Source organism: Tachyglossus aculeatus, chromosome 4, assembly GCF_015852505.1.
Source record: "Tachyglossus aculeatus isolate mTacAcu1 chromosome 4, mTacAcu1.pri, whole genome shotgun sequence".
Lineage (NCBI taxonomy): Eukaryota > Metazoa > Chordata > Mammalia > Monotremata > Tachyglossidae > Tachyglossus > Tachyglossus aculeatus.
Window position 1 is genome coordinate 89,100,760 of NC_052069.1, and position 25,772 is coordinate 89,126,531.

Here is a 25,772-nt window from a genome sequence, read left to right on the forward strand (position 1 = left end):
AAGCCCACGCAATATATCCAGCCCTTGTGTACCATTACTATGTACGTAGCGTGGCTCAGTGGAAGGAACCCAGGCTTGGGAGTCAGAGGTCATGGGTTCTAATCCTGACTCCGCCACTCGTCAGCTATGTGACGAGTCAATTCACTTCTCTGTGCCTCAGTTATCTCATCTGTAAAATGGGGATTAAGACTGTGAGCCCCACGTCGGACAACCCGATTATCTCGTACCCCCCCAGAGCTTAGCCACTCGTCAGCTGTGTGACGAGTCACTTCACTTCTCTATGCCTCAGTTATCTCATCTGTAAAATGGGGAGTAAGACTGTGAGACGCACGTGGGACAACTGGATTACCTCGTACCGCCCCAGAGCTTAGCACATAATAAGTGCATAACAAATGCCATCATTATTATTATTATTGTCATTACATAGTACTACCTACATGAAATATTACTTTCCTTGTTTAACATTACGATGCTGACAAGGAAATGTCCACCCAGGGCAAAATTTTATTTTCCTTACCTCCTTCCATAAGCTAAAACCTATTATAGTGGGCACTGCCATGCTCAGAATGAGAGCCTAAAATATTAAGAACAAAAAAAGGTTATGAATCCTCTGCATTAAAATATCATTGTCACACGATATATTTCAACGACAAAAACTTCATGCATGACTGACGACTCAAACCGCATAAAAGCGCGTATTAAAATTAGGCAGTAGGTACAAACGAAATGCTCCTTAGCAGCATTCTGGTGGAGAACATCTATTGGAGAATAAAAAGAAGTACAATGAAGAGTCCATAAAAACGTTCATGAACTTCTAACTGAAAATCGGATATAAATGAAGTTTAGCGGAAGAACCGGTATTTATCTTAGTGTGGGGGGGAAAAATCAAGCTGATACCAAGCTGCCATCCCCACGATGGCACGAATACTTATTAAATACTGCACGAATACTGCACGAATACTTATTAAATAGCTCTAAGGTACTCTGCCAGTGAAAATGAACACCATTAGATTCTCAAAGAACTGACAACGAATGAAGTTCAAAGAGTTCAAGCCTTCTCCTGATATTGTTTCAATGCCAATTTTTCTATCCCGTTAGCGTGGATTATTATAATCTAAGTGTCATTGGCATTCCCGATCTTCCACAATTGGGGGAGATTACACCCTTAGAACGGAATGACTGGCTCACCAGCAATAACGGGTGCACTGCTTTCAGTCGAAGCCACTTGAAAAGTGTCATCCAAAGCTCTGGAGAACATACACCAAAGGCTGCAAGCATGCACATATAGGGGGTCCAAAGATATTTCATGCTGGAGAAGAACACAAACATCTAAAGATGAAATTCCACATGTATTTTTGGGGACAGCTGCAGTATTTATAAAGCCCTCACTAGGTCCTAGACACTGCCCTAAGCAGAAGCAGCGTGGCTTAGTGGAAAGAGCACAGGCTTGGGAGTCGGAGGGCCTGGGTGCTAATCCCGGCTTCCCCATTTATCAGCTGTGTGACTTCGGGCAAGTCATTTAACTTCTCTGTGCCCCGGTTACCTCATCTGTATAATGGGGATTAAGACAGCGTGGCTCAGTGGGAAGAGCCCGGGCTTGGGAGTCAGAGGTCATGGGTTCGAATCCCGGCTCCACCACGTCTGCTGTGTGACCTTGGGCAAGTCACTTCACTTCAGAGCGCTTAGTACAGTGCTCTGCACACAGTAAGCACTCAATAAATACGACTGATTGATTGATTCTCTGAGCCTCAGTTACCACATCTGTAAAATGGGGATTAAGACTGTGAGCCTCACATGGGACAACCTCATCACCTTGTATCCCCCCCGGCGCTTAGAACAGTGCTTTGCAAATAGTAAGCGCTTAACAAATACCATTATTATTATTATTATTATTATTATTATTATTATTATTATTCTCTGAGCCTGTTACCTCATCTGTAAAATGGGGATTAAGACTGGGAGCCCCACGTGGGACAACCTGATCACCTTATATCCCCCAAAGCGCTTAGAACAGTGCTTCGCACATAGTAAGCGCTTAACAAATGCCATCATTATTATTATATAGAAGGCGCTTAACAAATACCATTATTATTATTTCCCCAGCACTTAGAACCGTGCTTAGCACATAGTAAGTGCTTAACAAATGCCATCATTATTATTATTATATAGAAGGCGCTTAACAAATACCATTATTATTATTTCCCCAGCACTCAGAACTGTGCTTAGCACATAGTAAGTGCTTAACAAATGCCATCATTATTATTATTATTATGTAGAAAGCGCTTAACAAATACCATTATTATTATTTCCCCAGCACTTAGAACTGTGCTTAGCACACAGTAAGTGCTTAACAAATACCATCATTATTATTATTATTGTTATTACACTCAGAACACAGAAGCAGCTTAGTCTAGGAAAGACATCACAGGACTGGGATTCAGAGATCCTGGGTCCTAATCCCCGGCTCCGCCACTTACCCACTGTGTGATCTTAACTTACCTTCTCCGAGCCTCAGTTTCCTCATCTGTAAAACAAGGATTCAATACTGGTTCTCCTTCCCACTAAGACTGTGAGTCCAGGGACGGACAGGGATGGTGTCTGCCCCGATTACATTGTATCTACCCCAGTCTTTACCCTCTCGCACCCAGACTCTACCAGTCTCGACTTTGGGAGGGAGAGTCATGGAGAGGCCCACCCATTCCATTCCTAGACTGGGCAGAGGCCACTGAGTGGAAGGCAAATCTGCTACAAGTCAAAACTCCCCTGTGCTGGGCAGCGGTGAAACAGGAGCGAGTCGAGGGCGGAGACTCAAGTTGACCGCGTGGAAGGTGGTAATTTTACTCTATTTATTTATTTATTTATTTTATTTGTACACATCTATTCTATTCATTTTATTTTGTTAGTATGTTTGGTTTTGTTCTCTGTCTCCCCCTTTTAGGCTGTGAGCCCACTGTTGGGTAGGGACTGTCTCTATATGTTGCCAATTTGTACTTCCCAAGCGCTTAGTGCAGTGCTCTGCACATAGTAAGCGCTCAATAAATACGATTGATGATGATGATGATAATGGTACACCACTTCCATAGTTTTACAGAGAAAACTTTGGGATACACCACCAGAACGATTGTGGATGGAGGTGGGGCGTTCTGGGAGAGAAGCGTCCATGGAGTCGCTAAGAGTCGGAGATGACTACACAGCATAAGGCGCCGGCGTTTATTATGGCGCTTGCCACATAGTAAGCACTTAAATACCATCATTATTATTACAAGATAAACAGATTAAGACACAGCCCTGGCTACTTCATGCATGACTGACGACTCAAACTGCATAAAAGCTCGTATTAAAATTAGGCAGTAGGTCCAAATGGAAAGGTCTTGAGAAAATTTCCTCCCTTCCTTTCTTTCCCACCCCAAGCCCATCTGCATCACCTCACCTCACTCCCTTTGCTCTTCCCCCACTCCCCACCCCACAACATTTATGTATTTATGTATATATGTATAATTCTATGTATTTATATTGATGCCTGTTTACTTGTACTTGACTTAGCTTTGGGCAAGTCACTTCACTTCTCTGTGCCTCAGTTACCTCATCTGGAAAATGGGGATTAAGACCGTAAGCCCCATGTGGGACAACCTGATTACCTTGTATCTCCCCCAGCGCTTAGAACAGTGCTTGGCACATCGTAAGCGCTTAACAAATACCAAAATTATTACTAATTGTTATTACTTGTTTTGATCTCTGTCTTCCCCCTTCTAGACTGTAAGCCCTGTGTGGTCACGGACTGTCTCTCTTTATTGCTGAATTGTACTTTCCAAGCGCTTAGTACAGTGCTCTGCACACAGTAAGTGCTCAATAAATACGACTGAATGGTGAATACTCCCCCACAATTCTACACCGAGGTGAAGAGGCGTGAAGAAGTTGGGTACAACCTGACCTCCGACTTTAGGCCTCAGGTTAACTCTTCCTTCACCTGGATCCTTGAAAGTAATCAACTTCAAATCAGAATAGCTCAATGTGGAACTGAGAAACTAAAGTAACAGGACCAAGGACTAAAAATGTGATGGTTCCTTAAAATGGGGGAAAACTGATGATATGGAAAAGCATTTTTCTTCTCTTTACTGAATATTACAATCAACGAATGATCATATGTTACAGAATTCAATGGGCATAAGGGGAAGAAATGACCTTGATATAGAGAAAAGGGTCGCTCACTGTGGGCCAAGAGGACAAGGAGAAGGGATGGGGGGATACGATGACAGTGACAGATTGGGGAAGAATTTGTGAGGAAAAGGCAGAGTGGGTGATAAGGAAGGGGCACGGACGTTACAGGAAGGATCGTAAGCTCTAGAGATCAAAAGAAACAAGGAATATAATGGAGATGGGAGTACCCGAGAATGGAGAGCTATATATAACAGGCCTAAGTGACTAGGGTGGTTGGGAGGGAGTGCTTCCATCACTATATGAACAAAATCAAAATATAAAGAGCTCTTAATATTCTTGGTGGTGTACCATGATGCCAGATTTTTTTTTCCCTTGAGCTATAGGAATTAAATAGCATCTGGAGAAAGTTAAGAAGGTTAATGAAGCAGAAGTGCTGCACTACTTTAGCAGAAGCAGCACGGCTCAATGGAAAGAGCCCGGGCTTTGGAGTCAGAGGTCATGGGTTCAAATCCCGGCTCCGCCAATTGTCAGCTGTGTGACTTTGGGCAGGACACAACTTCTCTGGGCCTCTGTTACCTCATCTGTAAAATGGGGATGAAGACTGTGAGCCCCACGTGGGACAATCTGATCACCTTGTATCCTCCCCAGCGCTTAGAACAGTGCTTTGCACATAGTGAGCGCTTAACAAATGCCATCATTATTATTATTATTGAGAAAGAGAGTAATAAGCATTGCAGGCATTGTGATGATTGATATAAGTGGAGTGTACTGTGCTTTGAAAAGTCTTTCTTTCAACAGTGTCAGAGAATGTTGGTTCAGACTATGTTTCAAGGAAGTATGAATCCTGCAAGAATGGTGATAGGCCTTCCATATCGCTCTTCCTCATAGAGGAAACTTTATTTTGTTTAGTGCATCTGGCAGGTTCTACATTTGTTCCCCAATCCAATATCCGTTTGGGATGTGACACACCAACCTCCCCACAACCCAAAACATAAAGAAAACAAAAAAAGCCTCCACAGATTTACAGAGAAAAGTGGCAGAATCCTAGCAAATAGCTTGCCTACCTAAAGGACTGGACTGTCAGGAAGAAACTCTTCAATCTCATAAGAATGCTTCGTCTTTTTTGGGATTACCACAGATCCCTTCTTTTGGATCGCCCAGTCAAATGCAAGATCAGACGTGCCTGGGAGAGACCGAGGTAACTTTGTCCCCTTCCCGTTTCCTTTTGGGACAAAAGGGATGACTCCTGAGATGTCAGGAGGGACTCCTGGGAAAATTTCTAGAGGACTCGGTTATATCCCCCTCTAGACTGCAAGCTCCTTGTGGGCAGGGAACCTACCAACTCTGTTGTACTGTACGATAGTAAGTACCCAGTAAGCACTCAATAAAAAAAACTGATAATAATAATAATAATAATAATAATAATAATAATAATAATAATGGCATTTATTAAGCGCTTACTATGTGCAAAGCACTGATGGATCGATTCTCTGCTGGAAAGTACAATTCAGCAATAGAGACAATCCCTGACCACACAGGGCTTACAGTCTAGAAGGGGGAAGACAGACATCAACACAAATAATAATAATTAGTAATAATTTTGGTAAGGTTGCAATCGGTTTAACTTGGGTAGGGCTCCCACCAGGCCATTTAAAAGCATGGCTCTGCTTGAGATGAGAGGTTTACAGCAGGCCAGACTCAGTGGGTAGTAAAAGCAGAAAATAAGGGAGAGAAGTAGGAAACAGCCTAAGAAGGATTTCGGCCATATCCGGGATCAGTCCCAGCTGGTCTGGGCACTCAACCAGAGAAAAGCAACAGCTGGGTGCAGGGAGGAAGTTGGCTGGGTTTCATGGGGTTGGCTCCTTATGTCAGAGCCCCCAAGGAAACTTTTACTTTGAATGAAAACATCTATCTCTGGCCCATGACACACAGACCAGACCAATTCACCCGGGAGTATTAATGTTAATCCTCGCTGGGGAGCCTGTGAGTTAGATCATTGTCTTTGTCCCTTTCTTACAGAGAAGAAAATAAAGGCCAAAACCTGTCCGTTCCCAGGTATAGCCTAAGAGGAAGGGGAGGGAGGGGGGAATGTCCTTGATTGATAGCTCAAAAACCCTGAGATGCCCTTCTTTGGAGGCTTTAGCTCAGAAAAGACATCTGAATGGCTTGGAGAAAACACAAAACTTACTATTTTATGGTATTTGTTAAGCGCTTACTAAGTGCTGGGGAAAATACAAGTTAATCAGGTTGGATGCCGTCCCTGTCCCACATAATAATAATAATAATAATAATAATAATAATAATGGCATTTATTAAGCGCTTACTATGTGCAAAGCACTGTTCTAAGCGCTGGGGTAGATACAAGGTAATCAAGTTGTCCCACGTGGGGCTCACAGACTTAATCCCCATTTTCCAGATGAGGGAACTGAGGCCCAGAGAAGTGAAGTGACTTGCCCAAAGCCACACAGCTGACAAGTGGCGGAGCCGGGATTTGAACCCATGACCTCTGACTCCAAAGCCCGAGCTCTTTCCACTGAGCCACGCTGCTTCTCATAAGGCTTGTGGTCTGAAATCCCCATTTTACAGATGAGGTAACTGAGGCACAGAGGAGCGAAGTGACTCGCCCAAGGTCACACTGCAGAGAAGCGGCAGGGTCGGGATTAGAAACCAGGTCCTGCTGACTCCCAGGCTGCTTCTCTCAAACACCCTGGCCTTTGAACAGATGTCCCAAATAAATAATACATATGCCAATACAACTGAGTTCCTGGGAATTCTGTCACTTGAGATCACAGGCGCTTTCCGATATATTTTGCTTTTGAGATAGTAGCACCCTTATCCAAGTGAATGGGTGCTATGTCTAACGGTCGATAATAAAAAGTGTCAATAATATGTAGTTGAAATTGTAAAGCTCAGCCAATTAGCTTAAAGCTTAAAGTCGAATCGTGGATAGCATTGCTATGTCGCCTTTTGGACCCAGGCAGAGAGATGGGAGAAACACTGGAATAAGGAGCAAATGAAAATGGAATTGGCTGTTGGGATTAAGCAGTTTCAGGCCACAGTTTCTTTCTATGGAGTTTATCAAAAATTACTGGGAACCCTGATTTTTATGGAGGCAGGGAAGAGAGCTGAATGAAGAGTAAAAAACAACTGGGATTTCCAAGGACTTCAATTCACCAAGAAAACAACAAATAACCTTGTTGGCTGAGGATTCTACTCCAGGTTGCCAAACTTCAGAAAGTGGAGTACATGGGACTATTAAAAATATATCTGAGCACTGACGGGTAAAATAAGCATCTGACTAAGGTTAATTAGCCAATTAGGTGGAAAATGGATAATTCATTCATTCAATCGTATTTATTGAGCGCTTAGTGTGTGCAGAGCACTGTACTAAGCGCTAGGGAAGTACAAGTTGGCAACATATAGCGGACACGAAGCAATTGTTGGGCCTCACATTCACTGCCCAACTGAAGTTCAGAAAAAGTTTGCATGGCTCTGGTTTGCTATGGTTAAAAAATAGGTATTGGCTCACTAAGTTAGCACTCAGAACAATGGCTCGCAACCTGAGGAAAGTCATTTGTCCAGCCTAAGCCTATATTCTTCCCCCAGCCACTCATTACTTATCTTAATCAAAATACAAAAGTCACACCAAAAACGAGGTCAAATAACATGACACTTACCCTTCCAAGCCCATCGCAAGAGATCCCAGCAAAAGAGTGTGAATCACATGATAAACTATTTCTGGTCGTTCTCCAATTCTCCCGTCCTCGAGAGTAACCGCGTCTCTCACGGGCTCACCACTGGATATGGAAAAGATACCGATAGAGGTTTTTACCACATATTTGCCAACCAACATTTATGTGAGATATCTGTCCCTGGCTACCTGCTGCGGGTGGCCTTTGAGAGACTGTCAGCTATTCAAGTAGCCCTGGGCTGATTACAGAACCGATCCGTAATTTTCACCAAAAAGCAGCAGCAAATGAGGAGAGGGTGATTCCCCATGCAGGGCCAGCTATTATCACAGGACCAGCTCCAAACTGGTTTCCACTAGGCCTAATCTCAGAGCAGCTAAAACATCCTCAAACTAACCTGGCTACCTAGATGTCCTCTAAAAACCTGCCTCAGCCTGGTCAGGGACCCCAGGGTTAGAAAATAACCCGACTTGTTAGCTATCAGCGGTCTCGTTGTGAGCGGGGAACATAACTATCAAGTCTGTTGTACTGTACTCTCCCAAGCTTTCAGTACGGTGCTCTGCACACAGTAAGTGCTCAATAATAATAATGATGGCATTTGTTAAGCGCTTACTATGTGTCAAGCACTGTTCTAAGCACCGGGGTAGATACAAGGTTATCCCACGCCAGGGCTCACGGTCTTAATCCCCGTTTTACAGATGAGATAACTGAGGCACAGGGAAGCGAAGTGACTTGCCCGAAGTCACACAGCTGATAAGTGGCGGACCCAGGATTAGAACCCACGACCTCTGGCTCCCAAGCCGGTGCTCTTTCCACTAAGCCACGCTGCACCTCAATAAATACCACTGATTGATTGATCGGTCCTCACCTGATTCTCCTAAAAATAACCTGCACTGTGGAAAAAAGGCAGATCGTTAATACCAAAATATAGAAAGGTAATAGTGATGACTGTGTGAGCCGCAAAAAAAACTCCTGAGATGGGGCTTGGAGGGACTCCTGACAGAGAAGCCAATTCATGGTAAAATTCCTAGTAAAGATAAAAACAGAAATTAAAAAAACATCCATGGTATTCCAGATCAACTAAAAAAAATGCTAAGTACAGAGCTCTGCCCACAGTAGGTACTCAATAGATACTATTTATTGATTGATTATATTTCGTTGGTGGAGCCAAAACCTGAAAACATCCTTTGGCAAATATGCTTGGTTGTCAAAATACAGTGTCTTCAAAACTACCTCCTGCTAAAAGATTTTCCATCAGAAACATACCACTAGGACAGTTTGAAAAGAACAGAAAACTAACATAGGGCACATCAAAACTCAGGCTCTTGGGCACCTTTCAAAAGACAAGAAAGCTGAAGCTGAGATAATTACGCGGTGTTCTCGGGGAAGCGATGCCAACCCTTAGTCACAGCCAGATAAAAACAACAATAAACTTTTATCTTACAGAAGGAACCGACTCTGCCGAGCCAGGTTCCAATCGTCTTTCAAAATATATATTTAGATCATCGTCCACTTCCATGGTCAAAGCCATTTCTGTTTTTTTTTTCCCCTAATAACAGGTTACGCAAATAGTTCTATGACAGTCTGGCAACTGCCTCTGGGGCAGTCAGGATAATCCAGAGTAAGGGGCAATCAGTTGACAAGATAATAATAATAATAATAAAAATGGCATTTATTAAGCACTTACGATGTGCAAGGCACTGTTCTAAGCGCTGGGGTGGATACAAGGTGATCAGGTTGTCCCACGGGGGGCTCACAGTCTTAATCCCCATTTTACAGATGAGGTAACTGAGGCTCAGAGAAGTTAAGCTCGTGGTGACTGTGGTCAGTGAAGCTCCAGAATCCAGATCAACTGGAGGAGCCCTCTTTGGTGATTTCTGCCTTCCTGAGGCAGCCACGCCTCTGAGACAATCCCTTAAAAAAGCAGGGTGGATAGGATCTATTGAGGGCCAACTAACAGGGGCCCAGTTTGGGCCTGGCAAACTACCTGTGACTCCTCAATGCCCTCCACCTATTTTCTCACTTCCATCTTGCCTCTACTCCTTTTCATGCTCCCCTTTCCCCACTCATATAACAATAATAATGATGATGGCATTTATTAAGCGCTTACTATGTGCCGAGTACTGTTCTAAGCGTTGCGGAGGTTACAAGGTGATCAGGTTGTCCCACGGGGGGCTCACATTAATCCCCATTTTACAGACGAGAGAACTGAGGCCCAGAGGAGTTAAGTGACTTGCCCAAAGTCACACAGCTGACAGTTGGCCTGTGCTCTTTCCACTGAGCCACGCTGCTTCTCTATATCTGGTCTTGCCCCCGTTCCCAATTTTGAGCGCCAGGAAATCAGATCGCATTACATTTGCACTACTACAAGCTATAGCTGTCATGGTTTATTGCAAATGTCAGGTTCTACTAGTCTCTACACCAAGAAGGCTTACGTGAATTCACCACGATCGTCAGCAACTATTTTTGTGGGCTCAGTCCCACAGATTTATCACCCCAAGGGCGAAACCCAATTTTTCCGATGGCTTCTTCAATTTGCCCAGAAAACACCTGACTTCAGATACTTCCCTCTCGAATTCCAGTTGCCGCTGACACTAAACCTTGTCCGGGAGAGGCCGGATGTCCAGCATGTCTCTATGGCTAGTCTAACCTCCTTTCTATGGCTAGTTTATCCCCCGTCTTTCCCTCGAAACTGTCCTGGAGGAGGTGAGGGCCATAGTACGTGACCGCAGTTGACTTCCCTGATGCTGATGTACCTCATCCTAGCCTGCCTTTGGTGGTAAAATTCGTAAGCCTTTCAAACTCCTCCTCTCCTTGAGCTCGTCTTACCTTGAAATCCCTCCTTTACTGGTTTTTTTCTTATGGTATTTGTTAAGCACTTACTATGTGCGGGCACTGTACTGAACGCTGGGGTAGACACCAGCTAATCCGGTCGGACCCAGTCCATGTCCCACATAAGTTACCATTTTATAGTTGAGGTAACTAAGGCATAGCAAGTTCTACTTGGCCTACAATTGTCACACAGCCCTAGGATAGGTTAAAGCAATATTTCTAAGGTTTTGAGCACAACTCACTTATGCCCAAAAGTCACAAATGGAACTTTAAATATGTCCTCTAGGTACAACAAATTATTACTCTATTTATTTATTTTATTTGCACTTATTTATTCTATTTATTTTATTTTGTTAATACGCTTCGTTTTGTTGTCTGTCTCCTCCTTCTAGACTGTGAGCCCACTGTTGGGTAGGGACCGTCTCTATATGTTGCCAACTTGTACTTCCCAAGCGCTTAGTACAGTGCTGTGCACACAGTAAGCGCTCACTAAATACGATTGAATGAATGAATGAACAACTTGCTCTGTATTTTATTGCTTATTCAACTTTTCCACACTAAGCTTTTCAGGCAGCAGTACTATCTTCAAACCTTACTTTGTCATGTTGAGTCCAAATTTCACTTCAAGGAGTTTTAAAACATGGCCATTTTCTCTGTTTGGAATAAAAGTCTGAAAAGAAAAAAAAAAGACAGTAAGGAGATTTTGCAGTAGATTAAACATTTCTAAATTGTGCTTCTAAATGGCTCACATTCTCACACTCACAGAATACGAAAATTAAAAGCGAAATTGAATAGCGAGTACAAGAAATACATCCAGATTCTATCTTGGACCCAGTTAGCTCACCCATCTTCTGGGGACCCTCACTTGCCTCTGAATAAAGTTTATTCTATTTTCGTACTAACAGTGGGTCATGATGAAATTTAATTACCACTGGCTAAAAATAATTTTCTTATAAGGAAAAAAAAGTTGAATGCTGTACCAAAACCCCATAAACCACTCAGGAGGCCTCTTTTGAACCAAGTTCACATGATAGTCATATGGTAAAGGCATTTGAACCATATTTGTGGAGTTGCATGATTTATAGTGTAATGTTTGAACCAACATGTTTTCACTTGCCTTCCTTTTGACATTCATTCATTCATTCATTCAATCGTATTTATTGAGCGCTTACTGTGTGCAGAGCACTGTACTAAGCGCTTGGGAAGACAAGTTGGCAACATAAGACATGAGTCTCTTACCTTCATGACAATGTTCAGGGTCACTGTGAGTGTAAACACCAAGTAAAAATGCATTACTTTCATCATTTTAGCTACGAGTGTTCCTTTTTTCATATTCAGCTGTGGAAAGGAGATTTGGATAAAGATGATGAACATTAAATAAGATGTACAGTAAAACTCAGCAAGAACAAAATCAAAGCACAAAACCCACAAAGAGATGCCATCCTGATTACCTGCAGGCATTTAGTAAACATTAAGGCTGCTACTAAGCTTAATAATGGAGACACCAATAAAGCTGGATTCTCAAACTGTAAGAGATATCCCAGGAAGAGAGAAAATAAGTAGATTTTGTACACTTCATGCACCTGTTGGAAAAATAAAATCAATTAAAATTAAATTAGGTTTGAAAAACACTTCTTGTCGTTTAGTTGAGCTTATATGTATGCGAGAGCAGAATGTCATGACCGTAAAAATCTTTAATTTTAGTATTTCTGCAATAACTCCTTTTCTATTATTCAAGATCCTAGTATAATGCCATCCACACAATGAGCACTTAACAGGTTGCAGATAGTACTATGCCTACAGCAAATATTAGTAATAAAAATAATTGCTATTATTATTATGGGATTTGTTAAGCGCTTACTATGTGCCAAGCAATGTACTAAGCACTGGGGTAGATACAACATAATCGGGTTGGACACAGTCCCTGTGCCACGTGGGACTCGCAGTCTTAATTCCCATTTTACAGATGAGGGAACTGAGGCCCAGGGAAGTGAAACGACTTGTCCAAGGTCACACAGCAGACTAGCAGTGGAGTTGGGATTAGAACCTAGGTCCTCTGACTCCTGGGCCAGTGCTCTACCCACTAGACCACGTGGCTTCTTGTTTATGCTTAATAAGTGTACATGAACTTGATAATGTATTAAATACAAGAAACTCATCCCACTGCATCTCTAATTTTGCAACTCATCTCCCTCTCCAAGTGGATATCACGATTATTTGAAAGAATAACATTTCATAATTCTTTCAGAATACAATTCTCCTTCCTTTAATGGCAGTTCCATATATTAATCATGAAAACATTTCAGAAATGCTGATGAATTTTGGGAATGATGATGATGGCATTTATTAAGCGCTTACTATGTGGAAAGCACTGTTCTAAGCACTGGAGAGGTTACAAGGTGATCAGGTCGTCCCACGGGGGGCTCACAGTCTTCATCCCCGTTTTACAGATGAGGTAACTGAGGCACAGAGATGGTAAGTGACTTGCCCAAAGTCACACAGCTGACAAGCGGCAGAGTGGGATTTGAACCCAAGACCTGTGACTCCCAAGCCCGGGCTCTTTCCACTGAGCCACGCTGCTTCTCAATGATTAGCATTTTTATCCAAACATCTCAAATACGGTTCCACTGCCTATTCCTTTTGTGCTACAGAGGATGAGTTGTCTATAAAACATATTCAATATTCATATTCAACATATTCAATTGAGGAAGAAGCGTGGCTCAGTGGAAAGAGCCCGGGCTTTGGAGTCAGAGGTCATGGGTTCAAATCCCGGCTCCGCCACTTGTCAGCTGTGTGACTTTGGGCAAGTCACTTCACTTCTCTGGGCCTCAGTTACCTCATCTGTAAAATGGGGATGAAGACTGGGACCCCCCCCCCGTGGGACAACCTGATCACCTTGTAACCTCCCCAGCGCTTAGAACAGTGCTTTGCACATAGTAAGTGCTTAATAAATGCCATTATTAATACTTCTGAAAAAGCTCTAAAATTTCTTTCACTGATTGTACACAGCAAGAATCTGCAAATATTTATCCAATAAGTTTCAGATTTTATAATCATAAGCTCCCACTGTAGATTTACAATACGTGGATCTTTACAAAGAGGCTGGTCAGGACCAAAGGAAAGGAGGAGAGAAAGAGGAAGGATGAGAGGAAGTGGGGAAGGTGGATGATGGTGGCCCTGGGCCCCTCACCCAATCAATCGATCAATCAATCAATCGCATTTATTGAGCGCTTACTGTGTGCAGAGCACTATACTAAGCGCTTGGGAAGTACAAGTTGGCAACATACACAGACGGTCCCTACCCAACAGTGGGCTCACAGTCTAGAAGAGAGACCAAATAGGACTGTTGGTTGCCCAGGGAGAAAGAGATCAGGGATTTCCCTGATTCCAGCCTGTGCTGCTACAGGCTCTGTTAATGATGGTGTTTGGTACACACTTACTATGTACCAACCACTGTTCTAAGCACCTGTATATATGTATATATGTTTGTACATATTTATTACTCTATTTATTTATTTATTTTATTTGTACATATCTATTCTATTTTATTTTGTTAGTATGTTTGGTTTTGTTCTCTGTCTCCCCCTTTTAGACTGTGAGCCCACTGTTGGGTAGGGACTATCTCTATATGTTGCCAACTTGTACTTCCCAAGCGCTTAGTACAGTGCTCTGCACACAGTAAGCGCTCAATAAATACGACTGACTGATTGACAGATAATAATAATAATAATGGTATTTATTAAGCGCTTACTATGTGCAAAGCACTGTTCTAAGCGATGGGGAGGTTACAAGGTGATCAGGTTGTCCCACGGGAGGCTCACAGTCTTAACCCCCATTTTACAGATGAGGTAACTGAGGCCCAGAGAATAATAATAATAATGGCATTTGTTAAGCGCTTACTCTGTGCAAAGCACTGTTCTAAGCTCTGGGGAGGATACAAGGTGATCAGGCTGTCCCACTGGGGGCTCACAGTCTTAATCCCTATTTTACAGATGAGGTCACTGAGGCCCAGAGAAGTGAAGTGACTTGCCCAAAGTCAGACGGCAGACAAGTGGCAAAGCTGGGATTTGAACCCATGACCTCTGACTCCAAAGCCCGGGCTCTTTCCCACTGAGCCACGCTGCTTCTCTGTGAAGCAAGACACAAGATCATCAAGTTGGACAGAGTCCCTGCCCAATGTGGGGCTCACAGTCTTAGTCCCCATTTTCCAGATGAGGTAACTGAGGCACAGAGAAGTGAAGTGACTTGCCCAGGGTCACACAGCAGACAAGTGATGGAGCTGGGGTCCTTCTGATTCCCAGGCCCGGGCTCTTTCCACTAGGCCATGCTGGATCTCTGTTCCATCTTTCTGCTTTATTCTAGGTCTCCCACCGAGAGGCAGAACTGGAGCTGGGAAAAGGGAGGATTCTGGCCCAGACTGGGATAGTGTCTGGGAACATGGTGGGTGACACCAAGGCCAATGGGGTCCCCGCCCTACCCTCTGCCTTGGGGTTCTTCCAGGAAGATGGGTCACCTTGGGGCTAGGATTCCCACCTAGGCTGCCCAATCAATCAATCAATCAATCGTATTTACTGAGCGCTTACTGTGTGCAGAGCACTGGACTAAGCGCTTGGGAAGTACAAGTTGGCAACATATAGAGACGGTCCCTACCCAACAGCGGGCTCAACAGTCTAGAAGTTTGCTAGACTGCTCACAGTTTGCCCAGCTCTCCCAAGCTCCCCGGCAGGAATGTTAAACTAGGCTGGCGCCAGCTCCGCCAACACCGGTTACACAAATCCTAGGGCCGGACCCACACCACAACACAAAGTTGTGACTTTGTGACCCAGGACCCACACGGGCTCCAAGTGCTTCTGAGTCCCCGCCTTACCTCCTTCCCCTCCCCACAGCACCTGTATGTATGTTTGTACATATTTATTACTCTATTTATTTATTTTACATGTACATATTTATTCTATTTATTTTATTTTGTTAATACGTTTTGTTTTGTTGTCTGTCTCCCCCTTCTAGACCGTGAGCCCGCTGTTGGGTAGGGACCGTCTCTATATGTTGCCAACTTTGGGGGGGGGGCGGACGAGCTGCTTTAGTGCTCAGCACTTAGAACAGTGCTTAGCACGTAGTAAGCGCTTAACATATGTATATATGTTTGTTATATGTATATATGTTTGTTATATGTATATATGTATATGTATATATATACGTATATATGTTTGTACTTCCCAAGCGCTTAGTACAGTGCTCTGCACACAGTAAGCGCTCAATAAATACGATTGATTGATTGATTGGACTTCCCAAGCGCTTAGTCCAGTGCTCTGCACACAGTAAGCGCTCGATAAATATGACCGAATGAATGAATGAATGAGGTTACACCCAAGGCTTCATCTTTCCTCTTCGGCTTTGGTATGCAATTTGCCACTCACAATTTCCCCCGTTAAGAGAAGGAAGTTTCTGTTTTACAGGCAAGGATAGGCGACGGAGGCCACGCCTGATCCACAGAAAGCCTAATGAGAGGGTGGAAAACTGGTTTATAGATTCCACCAAAGTATTAACAGCCCTGGCGAACCTGCTTTGTTCACCCTAGAGAGTTGTTCCTCTTACTTTTTGATAGGGCAAATACACTGAGTCACTAGAGAAGGGTGTTCTTGTTGGGAGATTACACCCTTGTACCGTCTTCTAATTAGCTTTGGAGCTAGATCAATCAATCAATCGTATTTATCGAGCGCTTACTGTGTGCAGAGCACTGTACTAAGCGCTTGGGAAGCCAAGTTGTGCTGTCCAGGGGAGCCGGTGGCCCCAAATTTCCCTCACCCCCACCTACCTGGAGACTAGGGAGCACCCCCCCCCCCCCAACCAGCTGGCAGTGAGGAGGGGGGGACAGGACAGAGGGGATGGAAACGTCTAAAAGGCATCAATCAAGGCATGAAAAATAGTCATTCACTTATTCACTCAATCATTTTTACCGTGCGCAGAGCACTGTACTAAGCGCTTGGGGAAGTACTGCCATAGCCTTAGACTTGTCCTGTGTACATCTGATCCCCAAATAGATCCTTCTTCCAAAAAGTGATCTTCACAAACATATTTTCCCTGGGCAGATAAGGCTGCTTCCTGAGAAACCCTCAACTTTCTCCATGACTCCCGATCTAAACAGTGGAGAAAGCCTGGGTGGCACAGATAGGCGCCGTAATTCATGTTTTTCAAAACGAGGTACCATGAGTCAATACATTAGACCCCAAGAGGAAGATGAAGGGTGGTTTTCAGATGAATTTCTAAAGAAATTTTAGAGCTGTTTCAGAAGTATTGAATATGTTTTATAGACAACTCAGCCTCTGTAGCACAAAAGGAATAGGCAGTGGAACCGTATTTGAGATTAATTTCTCACTGAAAGCAGTGTGGCTCAACGGAAAGATCACGGGCTTGGGAGTCAGGGGTCATGGGTTCAAATCCTGGCTCCGCCACTCGCCAGCTGTGTGACTCTGGGCAACTCACTTCACTTCTCTGTGCCTCAGTGACCTCATCTGTAAAATGGGGATTAAGACTCTGAGCCCCAGGTGGGACAACCTGATCACCTTGTATCCCCCCAGCGCTTAGAACGGTGCTTTGCACATAGTAAGCGCTTAACAAATACCATCATTATTATTATTATTATTGAAGACAAAAAATTGCTTTGATGATAAAGGAATCATACAATACAGCCTGATTAATTGACTAATCCAAAATTTGTGAAAGCCCTGCTACTTGCCCCCTGCTTCTTCCCTCTGTCAATCAACGGTGCTTACTGAGTGCTTGCTGTGTGCAGAGCAATGCACTAAGCACTTAGCACTATCTTCCTCTAAAAGAAGGGAAGCAGGTTTGGTATAAACCCTGTGGTTTATAAACCTTCGGCAAACCAGGGCAGAGAACTCGGGTGGGGAAAGAGAGAGCAGTTGTGCCGATTTAGTTGCTCTCATAATAGATTTAAGTGCACATAGAAAGAGACAAGACAGAAGAGGAACTAGGAAAAATAAGCTATCACAGACACTCAGTACTGCAACAAAATGGCATCTGCACTAAAATATGCTTCTCACAGTCTTCCCTAATTTGGTCTCAATCCCCCTAACTGAACTGATGAGGTTAAGTAATTCTGGGTCACTAGCACTTTCAAAAATGTGGAAAAAACAAACCTTTACATTTTAAGAACACACAGAAATGCTGAAACCATCATAGAGCACTTTAACGTTTGGATTGATTTTCAGAAACGAATACCTTGTCTGCCTGTACCAAGGAAAAGCTGTCCAGCAGGAAGAGAGAAACTGCTTGAAGGAAGAGGAGATAGTGACTGTATTCCCACATCATCATGAAAGTGTATGTCGAAGCGCTCACCAACAAGTAGCAGAACCTCTAGGGAAAACAAGAGAAATAACCTAAATGCCACACAACGTCGTCACTGCTACCATTCATTAGGTCATTTCCTAAAATGTGCATATGTACATATCCAATCAATCATATTAATTGAGAGCTCACTGTGGGCAAAACATTGTACTAAGAGTTTGGGAGAGTACATTATAATCAGGCAGACACATTCCCTCCCCACAAGGAGCTTACGGTCTTCAGCAAGAGACAGATAATGTAAATACATTTCAGATATATATAGAAGTGTTTTGGGGTTAAGGGAGGGGTGAATAAAAGATGCAACTCAAAGTGCAAGGGTGACACAGAAGGGAGAAGAGGAAGGGGAAGGCCTACTTGGAGATGTGTTTTAATAAAGCTAATTTATCTGTAATTTATTTATTTATATTAACTTCTGACTCCCCCTCGAGATTTCATAAGCTCCTTGTGGGCAAGGAACGTATTCAATTACTCAATTGTATTTATTGAGCATTTGGTGCTTCGGAGAGTACAATAAAACAACAACGTATCTACAACTCTACTGCTTTGTGCTCTGCCAAATGCTTAGTACAGTGCTCTGCATGCAGTGTTCAATAAATACTACTGGCTGATTGATTGATAAGGAAAAACTTGCTTACCGAGATTGAGAACCTCTGAAATAGTCTAGTAAGGGACATAAACAAGTCTCTGTTCCTCAAAATCTTTACCTGCCTTGGATGGTTTAGTAATTTCCTTGCTTTTAGAATGGACAAAGTCCCTTCAAAACGCTACTGTTCTAAAGTTTGTGCCCTCCTCTCAACCCCACCAAGAGAGGCAAAAAAACAAGGACAGGGAAGTGAAACTAAAAGTGAATTCAGAATGAAACAGAAAAACAAGAGACTGAGAAGGACACCAAAAGAGAAATTATGCCATAAAGGGAGTTGGAAAAGTCAAAGTCAATGTGCTATAAAACTGAAACAGGGCAATATAGAAATGTTGTCATTAAAAAGCCAAGGACATTTCTGCTAGGCCCTTCTGATAATTCACTCCCTGTAGCTCAGCAGTTGAAAAAAAAAATCAGTTTGCCCTGAGCCAACTGTATCTAGTTTGAGCTGTGCATCTTTCCTGTGTCCCTTGGCGCTATCCTTGACTCCTAGTTAGCATTCAACCCACATATTCAATCCAACTCTAAACGCTGTCGGTTCCATCTTCACAACACTGCTAAAATCCGCCCTTTCCTCTCCATCTAAACTGCTACAATGGTACTACAATCACTTATCCTAACCCACCCTGATTACTATATCAGCCTCCTTGCTGACCTCTCAGCCTCCTGTCTCTTCCCACTCCAGTCCATGGTTCACATTCAGGACATGTCTCCCCACTCCTCAAGAAACTCCAGTGGTTGGCCATCCATCTCCGCATCAAACGACAACTCTTCACCACTGGCTTCAAGGCACTCAACCACCTTGTCCCCTCTTCCCTCACTTCCCTCCTCTCCTACTACAGCCCAGCCCTTTTAATGCTAACCTTCTCACTGTACTTGATTGTTTATTTCCCCGCCGATCCTCCCCAACGTCCTGCCTCTGGCCAGGAACGCCCTCCCTCCTCAAATTCGACAGACAATTACTCTCCTGGACTTCAAACCCTTATTGTCTGCCAGCAAACAACTGGCAGAGCCAGCCTTAGACTCCCAGCCCCACGCTCTCTCCACTAGGCCACACTGCTTCTCCAGGTTCTCCTCCTACTTCTCTGGCTGCTCATTCTCAGTCTAGTTCACAGGCTCCTCCTCTGTCCCCTGCCCCTCAACTCTAGGAATCCTTCAAAACTGAGTTCTCAATCCCCTTCTATCTCCATCTACACCCACTTCCTTTGAGAACTAATTCACCCCCATGGATACAACTCCCATTTCTATGCGCATGATTCCCAAATCTACCTCTCCAGCCCTGTCTCCCTCTTTCTCTGTAGTTTCATCTTTCCTCCAGCCCTCGGGACATCTCTACTTGGACTCCCCTGCCCCTCAACTCTAGGAATCCTTCAAAACTGAGTTCTCGATCCCCTTCTATCTCCGTCTACACCCACTTCCTTTGAGAACTAATTCACCCCCATGGATACAACTCCCATTTCTACGCGCATGATTCCCAAATCTACCTCTCCAGCCCTGTCTCCCTCTTTCTCTGTAGTCTCATATTTCCTCCAGCCCTCGGGACATCTCTACTTGGATGTCCCGCCAACACCTCGAACTTAACATATTTAAAACAGAACTCCTTATCTTCTCTCCCAAACCTTATCCTTCCCATCACTGCAGAGAGAACCACCATCCTCCTTTCATTCATTCATTCATTCCTTCATATTTATCGAGCACTTCCTGTGTGCAGAGCACTGAATTAAGCACTTAGGAGAGTACAATGTAACCATAAACGGTCACGTTCCCTGTCCATCACTAGCTTACAGTCTAGAAGGGGAGACAGACAGCAATATAAATAAATTACAGATATGTATATAAGTGCTCCTTGTTTTAAAATCCCCTAACACTGGTGATACCTTTGATTTATCCCTCATCCAACATATTCTACATGTCAACAAATCCTGTTGATTCTACCCTCAATACATAGAAAAGCAGCGTGGCTCACTGGAAAGAGCCCGGGCTTGGGAGTCAGAGGTCATGGGTTCAAATCCCTGCTCCGCCCACTGTCAGCTGTGTGACTTTGGGCAAGTCAATTAACTTCTCTGTGCCTCAGTTACCTCACCTGTAAAATGGGAATTAAGACTGTGAGCCCCCTGTGGAACAGCCTGATCACCTTGTAACCTCCCCAGCGATTAGAACAGTGCTTTGCATATAGTAAGCGCTTAATAAATGCCATTATTATTACTATTATATACTCCAAGTGGCCTTCCCTGACTAAGCCCTCATTTCCTCTGCTTCCTCTCCCTTCTGCATCGCTCTGGTACTTGGATCTGTTCCCTTTACACACTTGCTTTTCACTTTGCCCTTAGCTTCACAGCACTTTTGTATATATCTGAAGTTGATTTGGAGTCTGTCTCCCTGTCTAGACTGTAATCTTTCTGCAGGAAGGGAAGAGACAGGTCTACCAACTCTTTTACACTGTACTCTTCCAAGCACTAATTCCTATACTCTGCACTAAGTGCCCAATAAATACAACTGATTCATTGAAACTCTAATGAAACAATGTTATCTGTGAGTGTGAACTCTCTAGAAAGCTAGAGAAAATGCTGGAACTAACCATGGGATAAAGAACTTATTGATATATTGAGCCCTGGAGTATAGTTTTCAAAATGTTGTGAGCTCTCTTGAAAACACCTACATATTTCTAATTCCTTTTCCCCCTAAATGGATATTTACTACACAGCTGAACAAACTGAAATTTAATAAACAATAGCCTTGTATTTTACCTCCGCCGAAGCATTTATGTTGTTTTTCAAATAGCCGGTAAGAGCAGCAACTTGACAGGCAAAATATGGCAGTGCCCAGTTTTCTCTTGAAGGAATGGAGTATTCGATTCTTGTTGTATCTGCCCTACTCAGTACAGATGAGAAATAGACATCGTTGATTTTTCAAATATTTAAGACAGTTTGACGTTAATCATGTTCAATGATTTTTGCAATCCTAGCTATTTACACTTTGCTTTAAAGATGTACTGTTTTAACTACAAAAATGGCAACATATTGGAGACCACCAATTCATCTATCAGAAGTTGGTTATCCACAGTAGTTGGGACAGAGGCCTGTCTGGATAATTAAGGCCCCTGGATAAAGTTAAAAAGTGATTGCCCTGACAATTGTCACTGGGAGACCCAAGGTACAAGAGAAAAGCTAAGAATGCAAGAGAAAAGCTAAGAATGTGGCCTTTTTCTCCAATGGCTTCGTGCTCAAGATTTGCTAGCCCAGCAGCTTAGAGGAACGTTGAGCCAGATTAGGGTTGTGTCCCAACTGCTTTCTTACCCCAAAACATGACTACGTTTGTCGATTTTAGAGTCCTAGGGGACAAGGATCGTGTCTACCGACGTGATTATACTCTCCCAAGCACTTAGTACAGTGCTCTGCACACACTAAGTGCTCAATAAATACTATCGACTGTCAAACTAATGCTCTACTGTGCTCATTGGTGTCTTCTGCATTTGAAGCGTCATTAGCCGCGCCGGTAGATGCAACTAAAGACTGACACGTAACCAACAGTTCTTACAGCACTACATACCCCTCTTTCTGAGCTCGTAATGGGCAGGGCACGTTTGCTGATTCTGTTGCACTGTACACTCCCAAACACTTAGTACATTGCTCTGCACATAGTAAACACTCAATAAATACCAGTGATTGACTGATTGATGTGAACACCACATTTTGGTTCCCAGGGCTAGCCACAAAATAGTCAAAAATCTCTTCTTGTTGCCAGCTCCGTTTTCTACCTTGGTTCACAAAGACATGTCATGTTTGGCTGCCTCCTTCTACAACGGAACCCCAAAGAGGTAAGATAGGGGAGCGTCATCTTTCTAGGGTTCTTCTGTTTGTAAAGCTCCGCTTCAGCTTGCTAAATAACAGCAGCTTGAATTTCTCGCTGTCACTCCCGTTCTCCACACCCGCCCTGTGCAACGGCGTTGCAGGGCAGTGCACCCTACTTCACGCTCGCGAGCTGGCTGCATTTTAGGACTTTGTGGTTTGTGACGCCCGTTTCATGTTAAGTCGTGGCGCTATTAAAACCATGCAGGAAGTCAGATATGCTGCTTTGCGCGTGTCACAGCTGCTAAATGATGAAAGCTGGTCACTACTCCCATTCTGCAGTCTCTGATTTTCAAATAGGCCCAATTTTGGCCTAGAGTGGCCATTTTTCTGCTGTGGCAATTTCTCAGAAAAACACAAAAAATGAAGGATGTTTATGTTGACGATTCAAGGTGCCAAAACATAACTTTCAATTGTCACCAAATTTTAAATTTATTTTTCATGAAATGTACTTATTTTTAATGACCCCCCCCGGCCCCTGCCCAGCACGGGCTAGAGTCAGTGTTGTGAGCGGTCACCCGATCCGTCCACCTTTCTCCCGAAATGACATCTCAACACACCCAGCCAGATGATGTCCAGTCTATTTTTAAAGGCTTCCAGAAAAGGAGATTCTAAAATCTTTTGCTTCAACTTGCTGTCAGCCTATCAATCTACACGCATATATGGCGAGGCAGCTGGTCAGATTCAATGTCAATTCTCACCATCTGGACGCCTCTCGCTTTCCAAATGTGGCGCTGTACGATTACGCGTGTGAAAGAAAATAAGAGGCGTGACAGGGGAAAAAAAATGAATGATCACAGGTACTTTTCATTTAAATCGAGCCGATCAAATCTGAAGGAATGCCAGCACAGGAAAAGAAGTAAACCAAGATGAAACTATAGAAACCACTTCTCCTACCTGTTAATAATGAACCATGCAACAGTGAGCATGCCTGCTAGCCAAGTTCCACTCATCACCCAACTCGTCACAAACAAGGCAGTCACGTAAATTCCCTGCAGTCCAAAAACAATCCCAATGTAGAAATACACTGGCTCAATGACCTCCTGAAACAGGAAACAAAAGAGGTATCATGACCAAAATCTAGAGGAGCGGCAAGACCCGGTGGCAAGAACACGGGCTTGGGAATCAGAGGTCCTGGGTTCTACTCCCGGCTCTGCCACCTGTCTGCTGTGTGACCTTGGGCGAATCCCTTCACGTCTCTGGGCCTCAGTTGCCTCCTCTGTAAAACGGATGCTTAGAATAGTGCTTGGCACCTAGTAAGCGCTTAACAAATGCCATAATTATTATTGTTATTATGATTAAATGCATCCAACAGAGATGGTGGCCATTTTAAGCAGTCTACATTGCATAAGAATGGAAACACTGAAGTGTCACAGGAGACATACTTACTTCGCTACCAGTTGCTTGATACAGTATGCTGGCAATCAGTTCTGGATACAAAGTCATCTGTTGCACTGCATTTATAGTCTTCAGTGATACTGTTTTGTTGTTATGTGTCAGCTCATAAACGCCTAAGGGTAGAAAAATTCTTTTACAGACCACTGGACTTCCCAAGCGCTTAGTACAGTGTTCTGCACACAGTAAGCGCTCAATAAATACAATTGAATGAATGAATGAATCCTCTCCACCCCCCCCATCTTACCTCCTTCCCTTCCCCACAGCACCTGTATATATGTATATATGTTTGTACATATTTATTACGCTATTTATTTATTTATTTTGCTTGTACGTATCTATTCTATTTATTTTATTTTGTTAGTATGTTTGGTTTTGTTGTCTGTCTCCCCCTTCTAGACTGTGAGCCCACTGTTGGGTAGGGACTGTCTCTATATGTTGCCAGCTTGTACTTCCCAAGTGCTTAGTACAGTGCTCTGCACACAGTAAGCGCTCAATAAATACAATTGATTGATTGATTGATTATCTTGCTTCTGCATCAATTGTACACCCAATTTGCCTTAGAGTTGTCAGAATCATAAGGTTTACTGAGAGCCCTAACATCTAGACTGTGACCTACTGCTGGGTAGGCACCATCTCTGTATGTTGCCAACTTGTACTTCCCAAGCGCTTAGTACAGTGCTCTGCACACAGTAAGCGCTCAATAAATATGATTGAATGAATGAATGAATAATGCAACAAGTTAATATCAAAATTTCTAAAATCTGAAGTCAACATTTCTTTTTCACAAACACTGGTGAAAATTTCAGTATTCACAGAATAATAATTAACAATAATTACAATAATGGTATTTGTTAAGTGCTTACTATGTGCCAAGCACTGTTCTAAGCACTGGGGTAGATACAAGGTAATCAAGTTGTCCCCCGTGGGGCTCATAGTCTTAATCCCCATTTTATAGACGAGGTAACTGAGGCACAGAGAAGTTAAGTGGCTTGCCCAAGAGGCAGTGGAGAGATGTATTTGTTTTACAAGCGTATTTAACATGTCACTTCGGTGGCATGAACTTTAGGAAACACTTGCTTTACCTAATTCTTCCACTAATCCCTGAAGTTTGACCTGTTTGGAACTTCACTCTTACAACACTCACAAACTACTACACAATCGGCCGAAGGAACTGTTGTCTTATGCTGTCGAGTCGCGTCCGACCCATAGCGACGCCATACACACATCTCTCCTAATAATAATAATAATAATAATGACAGCATTTATTAAGCGCTTACTATGTGCAAAGCACCGTTCTAAGTGCTGGGGAGGTTACAAGGTGATCCGGTTGTCCCCCAGTCTTTATCCCCATTTTCCAGATGAGGTAACTGAGGCCCAGAGAAGTGAAGTGACTTGCCCAAAGTCACACAGCTGACAATTGGCAGAGCTGGAGTTTGAACCCATGACCTCGGACTCTTCCCTTCCCTTCCCCACAGCACCTGCATATATGTTTGCACATATTTATTACTCTATTTATTTATTTGTTTATTTTACTTGTACCTATCTATTCTATTTATTTTATTTTGTTAGTATGTTTGGTTTTGTTCTCCGTCTCCCCCTTTTGGACTGTGAGCCCACTGTTGGGTAGGGACTGTCTCTCTATGTAGCCAACTTGGACTTCCCAAGCGCTTAGTCCAGTGCTCTGCACACAGTAAGCGCTCAATAAATACGATTGATTGATTGATTGACTCCAAAACACGGGCTCTTTCCACTGAGCCATGCTGCTTCTCTTCCTAGAACGCCTCATTTCCACCTGCAATCATCATCATCATCATCAATCGCATTTATTGAGCGCGTACTATG

At 43.3% G+C, this 25,772-nt stretch overlaps 1 protein-coding gene across 1 annotated transcript in view; it reads right to left on the reverse strand.

Annotated features, from left to right (window-relative positions):
* DPY19L4 (dpy-19 like 4) overlaps positions 1-25,772 on the reverse strand; it is a 69,308-nt gene that overhangs the window by 18,088 nt on the left and 25,448 nt on the right. The window contains exons 5-15 of the mRNA XM_038745959.1: positions 23,922-24,043; positions 23,430-23,575; positions 21,432-21,555; positions 17,919-18,053; positions 12,131-12,262; positions 11,919-12,017; positions 11,276-11,349; positions 8,716-8,874; positions 7,836-7,955; positions 1,189-1,309; positions 518-574 (exon numbers count right to left, since the gene is read on the reverse strand). Coding sequence (XP_038601887.1) covers positions 518-574; positions 1,189-1,309; positions 7,836-7,955; positions 8,716-8,874; positions 11,276-11,349; positions 11,919-12,017; positions 12,131-12,262; positions 17,919-18,053; positions 21,432-21,555; positions 23,430-23,575; positions 23,922-24,043 — 1,289 coding nt within the window. The remainder of the gene's footprint in view (positions 1-517; positions 575-1,188; positions 1,310-7,835; positions 7,956-8,715; positions 8,875-11,275; positions 11,350-11,918; positions 12,018-12,130; positions 12,263-17,918; positions 18,054-21,431; positions 21,556-23,429; positions 23,576-23,921; positions 24,044-25,772) is intronic.